Here is an 8,379-nt window from a genome sequence, read left to right on the forward strand (position 1 = left end):
ATCCCATCCCATATATCCCATCCCATATATCCCATCCCATCCCATATATCCCATCCCATCCCATATACCCCATCCCATCCCATAACATCCCATAACATACCATATACCCCATCCCATCCCATCCATCCCATAATACTCACCTCCTGCACCCCCTTGCTGACGCTGCCCTGTGCTGCGTCGCCGCATGCGTCCACCAGCTGCTCCCCGATGCAGCGCAGCTCCTGCAGCTCGGCCTGCAGCGCGTCCAGCTCCTCCTGCAGCGCCTGGGGGGCACGAGGGGGCTGACCCTATAGGTCCCTATGGATCCCTATAGAACCCTATGGCACCCTATGGATCCCTATGGCACCCTATAGAACCCTATGGCACCCTATAGATCCCTATGGCACCCTATAGAACCCTATGGATCCCTATAGATCCCTATGGATCCCTATGGCACCCTATAGATCTCTATGGCACCCTATAGATCCCTATGGCACCCAATGGCACCCTATGGGTCCCTATGGCACCCTATGGGTCCCTATGGATCCCTATAGCACCCTATGGGTACTTATTGCACCCTATGGCACCCTATAGAACCCTATAGATCCCTAATGGCACCCTATGGATCCCTATGGCACCCTATGGATCCCTATGGCACCCTATAGATCCCTATGGCATCCTATAGATCTCTATGGCACCCTATAGATCCCTATGGCACCCTATAGATCCCTATGGATCCCTATGGCACCCTATAGATCTCTATGGCACCCTATNATCCCTATGGCACCCTATAGATCCCTATGGATCCCTATGGCACCCTATAGATCTCTATGGCACCCTATAGATCCCTATGGCACCCTATAGATCCCAATGGCACCCTATGGATCCCTATGGCACCCTATGGATCCCTATGGGTCTTTATGGCACCCTATGGGTCCTCATGACATACTGGCATGGATCACACTGCGTGCGCAACGCTGCACACCCTGCCCAGCTGCGCGCCATGCAGATCTGCATGTCTCCCCCTGCATGTAATGCACAGCTGCATGGCTCCCCCTGCATGTAATGCACAGCTGCACACCATGCACACCCGCATGACTCCCCCCTGCAAGCCATGCACACATGCATAGCGAGCACTGCACACCTGCACAGCTCCCCCTGCACACCATGCACATCTGCATGGCTCCCCTTGCACGTAATGCCCAGCTGCATGCCATGCCCAGCTGCACACATCCCCCTGCATGTAATGCACAGCTGCACGACTCCCTCTGCAAGCCATGCTGAGCTGCACTGCTCCCCCAGCACATAATGCACAGCTGCATGACATGCACACCTGCATGGTTCCCCTGCATGCAATGCACAGCTGCACACCATGCCCAGCTGCACAGCTCCCCCTGCATGCCATGCACATCTGCATGGCTCCCCCTGCATGTAATGCACAGCTGTACGATGCCCCCCTGCATGCCACGCACAGCTGCACACCATACATATCTGCATGTGTCCCCCTGCATGTAATGCACAGCTGCACATAATGCAAACCATGCACAGCTGCACAGCTCCCCCTGCATGCCATGCACAGCTGCACACCATGCACGCCTGCATGGCTTCCCCCTGCACACCATGCACATCTGCACGGCTTCCATAGCACACCATGCACATCTGCATGACTTCCCCTGCACATAATGCACAGCTGCACACCCTGCCCGGCTGCATGGCTCCCCCTGCACACCATGCCCAGCTGCATGCCATGCACATCTCCATGGCTCCCCCTGCATGCCATGCACACGTGCACTGATCCTCCTGCATGCCATGCAGATCTGCACGGCTCCCCTTGCACGTAATGTCCAGCTGCATGCCATGCAGATCTGAATGCCTCCAACTGCACATAATGCACAGCTGCACGACTCCCCCTGCATGCCATGCACAGCTGCATGGCTCCCCCTGAATGCGCAGCCCATCTGCACGTCTCCCCCTGCACGCCATGCAGATCTGCATGTCTCCCCCCGCATTACCTGCACAGACTGCAGCCTGGCTCTGATTCCATCGGGTCCCCCCCCCGCGTTGCATTCCATGCGCAGCAGCATCTGCTGCGTGTCTGCCAAGGTGAGCGCCAGCTCCGCAGCTCCGCCCCAGAAGCGCTCGGCCGTCGCATGCAGCTCCTGCAGCCGCAGCTGCGCCGCATCCGCGTCCACCCGCAGCGAATCCCACTGCGACCGCAGCTGCAACGCGCGATCCTGCAGCGCTATGGGGAGCAATGGGGCACGTTGGGACGGCAATGGGGGAGATGGAGCTATGGGGCAGAGGGACCAGATCCTATAGGGACCCAATGGGGGGATAGAGCTGTGGGGCAGAGGGACCAGATCCTATAGGGACACAATGGAATGGGATGATGCTATGGGGCAGAGGGAACAGATCCTATAGGGACCAATGGGGGGGATGGAGCTGTGGGGCTGTGGAGTCAGATCCTATAGGGACCAATGCGGGGGATAGAGCTGTGGGGCAGAGGGGCCAGATCCTATAGGGACACAATGGGGGGGGATGAAACTATTGGGCAGAGGGACCAGATCCTATAGGGACACAATGTGGGGGGGGGATAGAGCTGTGGGGCTCTGGGGCCAGATTCTATAGGGACACAATGGGGGGATAGAGCTGTGGGGCAGAGGGACCAGATCCTATAGGGACACAATGGGGGGGATAGAGCTGTGGGGCCAGATCCTATAGGGACACAATGGGGGGGGATGAAACTATTGGGCAGAGGGACCAGATCCTATAGGGACCCAATGGGGGGATAGAGCTGTGGGGCAGAGGGAGCAGATCCTATAGGGACCCAATGGTGGCATATGGGCAGCGCTATGGGGCATCAAACCCCCAAAGGACCCCAATGTTGCAGGGGTATGTCTGTGTGTTCCCCCCCTGCATTGCTGCCCTACCCGTGGCTGCAGCGTTGCATCCAGCTTGCTGCATGCTGTCCCGCAGCTCGTCGCATTGCTCCTGCACCGCCTGCAGCGCAGCCCCCATCTGCTGCAGCTCCGCCACGGCTGCCCCGTTCTCCCGCAGCCGCTCCCGCAGCTGCGCCGCATCCCCCAGCAGCGGTGGGCAGCCCTGCAGCCGCCCCTGCAGCCGCTCCAGGCACCCTCGCAGCAGATCCATGCGCTCGCTCAGCTGCAGCAGATGCAACACAGCTCCGATGCAACCACTGCAGACTCACCCCAGGGTTGCAGTGCTGCATTGCTGCATTGTACCTGTCCGTAGCGTGGCAGCGCGTCCTCCAGCATCGCAGCTGCCTGCTGCATGCGCTGTCGGATGCAGCTGTACTGCTCCTCTGCCTCCTTGCAGCGCTGCTGCAGCGGCGCCGCATGCTCAGGGCTGAGCTCCTGCAGCTGCGCAGCCACGCGCTGCAGCTTCGCAACCAGAGGGCGGTGCTCGGCCACAGCCTCGCGCAGGCACTGCGGAGTGGGAATGGTGCAGGGCATGCATGGAGCTGCTGCAGCACCAATGCATGGCACAGAACACATTGGGATCCAAAGTAAGTGCTGCCCCATAAGTAAGTACTGACCCATAAATACTGCCCTATAAGTAAGTACTGCCCCATAAGTGCTGCCCCATAAGTAAGTGCTGCCCCATAAGTAAGTACTGCCCCATAAGTACTGCCCTATAAGTAAGTACTGCCCCATAAGTGCTGCCCCATAAGTAAGTGCTGCCCCATAACTAACATCTGCCCCACAAGTAAGTGCTGCCCCATAAGTAAGTGCTGCCCCATAAGTACTGCCCCATAAGTGCTGACCCTTAAATACTGCCCCATAAAGGCTACTCCATAAGCAGCATAAGTGGGACCAGAACATATAGGGACCCCAATGGTGGCATAGGGACAGTGCTATGGGGCAGCAGACCCCCTATAGACCCCAATAGTGGCATAGGGACAGCGCTATGGGGCAGCAGACCCCTAAAAGGACCCCAATGGTGGCATAGGGACAGTGCTATGGGGCAGCAGACCCCCTCTAGATCCCAATAGTGGCATAGGGACAGTGCTATGGGGCAGCAGACCCCCTCTAGATCCCAATGGTGGCATAGGGACAGTGCTATGGGGCAGCAGACCCCCTATAGACCTCAATAGTGGCATAGGGACAGCGCTATGGGGCAGCAGACCCTCTATAGACCCCAATGGTGGCATAGGGACAGCGCTATGGGGCAGCAGACCCCCGGAGGTCCTCAATAATGGCAGGGGCTCACCTGCAGCAGCGCCTGCTGCTCCCGGAATGCATCGCAGCTGATGGCGTCGGGGCAGAGCTGTGCTGCAGTCGCCTGAGTCTCCTCCAGCCACGGCTGCAGCTCCGCATGCGCCTCAGAGAACTGCGCCAGCAGCGCCTGCGCCTGCTCCAGCTGCACCGAGCGCATCCCGCTGCGCTGCCACAGCTGCTCCGCTCGCTCCCGCAACGCCTGCACCGAGGGCTGCAGAGACATGCATGGGTGGTGGGCATCAGGGTATAGTGCTGTCGGCTGCAGCGCTGCAGGGGATGCAGGGATGCAGCGCTCACCTCTGTGCTCTGCTGCATGGGCTCCGTGCAGCAGTGCAGCAGCGACTCTGCGACGCCCAGCAGCCGCTCCACCAAGCTGCGGTGGTGCAGGATCTCTGCTGAGAGCAGCTGCGGGATAAAGGGAAGTGATGCAGCACGTATGCAGCTCTGGGACCGCATGCAGGATCGCATGCAAGGCAGCCATGCATGAGGGCCCAGCTCTCTTACTCACCTTGTGTTCATCCAGCTGCGCATCCAACGCCTGCATGTCCAGCTGCACGCTGCACGCTGCATCCAGCCGCTCCTGCAGCCCCGCCAGGTGGTCCAGCTCTGAACGCAGGAACTGCTGCAGCTGCAGCACATGCAACACTGTCACCCATGCGCCACTGAGGGCTCCAGAGCAGCATTTCCCCCCCCGAGGGCCATGCAGAGCCCTCACGCCTCACGCAGCGCTGCTCCAGAGCCAACAATGCAATGGGGCGCAGCATTGACACTGCATTGCTGCATTGCTGCATCCCTGCACCTTCTCCTGGTCGCTGCACGGGGGCTCTCTCCCATCCCACGCATTCAGCTCCGCCTCCATGCGACCCAACCAGAGGCGCAGGTCCTCCTGCGCGGGTCCCCCTCGGGATGAGGCCTCCAAGGCCTGCGCCATGCGCTGCTCCGTGTCGGCGCTGCTCTGCGCCGCAATCAGGTACCGCATCCGCAGCCATTCCAGCCGCTCCTGCGCCTGCGACGCCTCCTCCCCTGCAGTGCAGTGTTGCAGTGTTGCAGTGCAGTGTTGCAGTGCAGTGTCACAGTGCAGTGTTGCAGTGCAGCAGCGCGGTCCCCCCTGCACCCTCCTCCGTCACCCCCAGTGCAGGGACCTGCAACCTCCACTGCATGCTCAGCCCCCCCCCACTCCCACTGCAGCCCTGAGTGCTGCATGACACCATGCAGCCAAATTCAGCGCAGGACAGCGCAGCTCCCCACGACCCCCAGCACCTTGGGGTCCCCCCTCACTGACCCCCAACCACCCCCCATGGCTGCAGCACAGACCCCCCTGCATCCCCCAGAGCTGCAGCACAGCCCACCATACCCCCCTTAAACTCCACTGCAGCTGCATCGCATGCTGCCATGCATCAAATTCAATGCAGGACAGCAGACCCCCCCAGGATCCCCACTATTGTGGGGGTCTTCTCCATAGCCCCCCCAGGGCTGCAGCACAGACCCCCTTGCAGGCCCTCCAAGGCTGCAGCAGAGCCCCCCCCCCCCCGCCCCCCATATTCCATGCAGCTGCATCAAATGCTGCCATGCATCAAAGTCAATGCAGGACAGCGGAGCCCTCTGGGACCCCCACCATTGCACCACTGCAGGGGCTGCAGCTCAGACACCCCCCCTTGCACCTCCCAGGGCTGCAGCAGAGCTCTCTGTGCTCCCCACCCCCCCCAACTTCACTGCAGCTGCATCAAATGCTGCCATGCATCAAAGTCAATGCAGGGCAGCAGAGCCCCCCCAGGCCAGCAAAGCCCCCCAAAGCATCAGAGCCCCCCAGGACCCTCCCCAACCATGGGCTCCTCCCAGTGCCCCCCCCATGGCTGCATCCCACCCCCCATTGCAGTGCAATGCAATGCTGCATGGTGCAATGCAGCATCAAAGTCAGTGCATGCCAGCAAATCCCCCCCAGGCCAGCAGAGCCCCCTAATGCAGCAGAGCCCCCCGGGACCCCCCCCAACCATGGGCTCCTCCCAGTGACCCCCCACCCCCCTATGGCTGCAGCCCCCCCCCCCAATGCAATGCAATGCAATGCAATGCAATGCAATGCAGCGCTGCATGGCGCATTGCAATGCACCCACCTGTGACCATGCGCAGCACGCTCTGCCCGCGCTCCAGCACCTCCTGCAGCTCCGGCAGCCGGGAGCGGATCTCAGCACACAGCGCCTGGGGGGGGGACAGCAACAATGCATGGAGACCCCCACCCAATATAGAGACCACAACAATGCATGGAGACCCCCACCCAATATAGAGACCACAACAATGCATGGAGACCCCCACCCAATATAGAGACCCCCACCCCATGGGAGACCCCCACCCAATATGGGAGATCACCAACAATGCATGGAGACCCCAAAACTAGAGACCCCCACCCAATATGGGAGACCTCAACCCAATATGGAGACCCCCACCCAATATAGAGACCCTCACCCAATATGGGAGATACTACAACATGGAGACCCCCACCCAATATGGGAGACCACCAACAATACATGGAGACCCCCACCCAATATGTCAGACCCCAACCCAACAATGGAGACCTCAACCCACCATGGGAGACCCCAACACAACATGGGAACCCCCACCCAATATGGGAGACCACCAACAATACATGGAGACCCCAACCCAATATGGGAGACCCCAACAATACGTGGAGACCCCCACCCAATATGTCAGACCTCAACCCAACAAAGGAGACCCCAACCCACCATGGGAGACCCCAACACAACATGGGAGACCCCCACCCAATATGGGAGACCCCAACACAACATGGAGACCCCAACCCAATATGGGAGACCACAACAATACATGGAGACCCCCACCCAACATGGGAGACCACCAACAATACATGGAGACCCCAACCCAATATGGGAGACCCCAACAATACGTGGAGACCCCAACCCAATATGGGAGACCCCAACCCAATATGGGAGACCACAATACATGGAGACCCCAACCCAACATGGAGACCCCAACCCAATATGGGAGACCCCCACCCAATATGAGAGACCACAGCAATGCATGGAGACCCCAACAATACATGGAGACCTCACCTAATATGGGAGACCCCAACCCAATATGAGAGACCACAACAATACATGGAGACACCAACCCAATATGGGAGATCCTACAACATGGGAGACCCCCACCCAATATGGGAGACCCCAACCCAACAATGGAGACCCCCACCCAATATGGGAGACCACAACCCAACATGGGAGACCCCAACCCAATATAGAGACCCCCACCCAATATGGGAGACCACCAACAATGCAGGGAGACCCCCACCCAATATGGGGGACCCCAAAATTGCAGGGAGACCCCCACCCAATATGGGAGACCCCCACCCACCATGTCAGACCGTAATCCATCATGTCAGACCCCAACCCACCATGTGAGACCCCAACCCAATATGGGTGACCACAACACAACATGGGAGACCACAACACAACATGGGGGACCCCAACCCACCATGGGAGACCCCAATTCAACATGGGAGACCATCAACAATACATGGAGACCCCAACAATACATGGAGACCCCAACCCAATATGGGAGACCCCAACAATGCATGGAGACCCCAACCCAATATGGGAGACCACAACACAACATTGGAGACCCCAACCCAATATGGAGACCCCAACCCAATATGGGAGACCACAACACAACATTGGAGACCCCAACCCAATATGGGAGACCCCCACCCACCATGTCAGACCCCAACACAACATGGGAGACCACAACACAACATGGAGACCCCAACCCAATATGGGAGACCCCCACCCCATGGGAGACCCCCACCCAATATGGGAGACCACAACAATACATGGAGACCCCCATCCAATATGGGAGACCCCAACAATGCATGGAGACCCCAACCCAATATGGGAGACCCCAACAATACATGGAGACCCCAACCCAATATGGGAGACCACAACACAACATGGGAGACCCCAACCCCATGGGAGACCCCAACCCAACATGTCAGACCCCAGACCACCATGTCAGACCCCAACCCACTATGTCAGACCCCCACCCAACATGGGAGACCCCCACCCACCATGAAAGACCCCAACCCCATGGGGGACCCCAACCCTCCTCCCAACTCTTCACAGCGCCCTTCCTCTCTCCG

At 59.2% G+C, this 8,379-nt stretch overlaps 1 protein-coding gene across 1 annotated transcript in view; it reads right to left on the reverse strand.

Moving 5' to 3' along the window:
* LOC107310649 (microtubule-actin cross-linking factor 1-like) overlaps nucleotides 1–8,379 on the reverse strand; it is a 51,650-nt gene that overhangs the window by 34,027 nt on the left and 9,244 nt on the right. Inside the window, exons 5-13 of the mRNA XM_015856482.2 lie at nucleotides 6,329–6,413; nucleotides 5,017–5,240; nucleotides 4,726–4,845; nucleotides 4,515–4,622; nucleotides 4,210–4,428; nucleotides 3,222–3,425; nucleotides 2,910–3,141; nucleotides 1,992–2,221; nucleotides 141–263 (exon numbers count right to left, since the gene is read on the reverse strand). Of these exons, the coding sequence (XP_015711968.2) occupies nucleotides 141–263; nucleotides 1,992–2,221; nucleotides 2,910–3,141; nucleotides 3,222–3,425; nucleotides 4,210–4,428; nucleotides 4,515–4,622; nucleotides 4,726–4,845; nucleotides 5,017–5,240; nucleotides 6,329–6,413 (1,545 nt within the window). The remainder of the gene's footprint in view (nucleotides 1–140; nucleotides 264–1,991; nucleotides 2,222–2,909; nucleotides 3,142–3,221; nucleotides 3,426–4,209; nucleotides 4,429–4,514; nucleotides 4,623–4,725; nucleotides 4,846–5,016; nucleotides 5,241–6,328; nucleotides 6,414–8,379) is intronic.

This window comes from Coturnix japonica, chromosome 2 (genome assembly GCF_001577835.2).
Source record: "Coturnix japonica isolate 7356 chromosome 2, Coturnix japonica 2.1, whole genome shotgun sequence".
NCBI classification, from domain to species: Eukaryota; Metazoa; Chordata; class Aves; order Galliformes; family Phasianidae; genus Coturnix; species Coturnix japonica.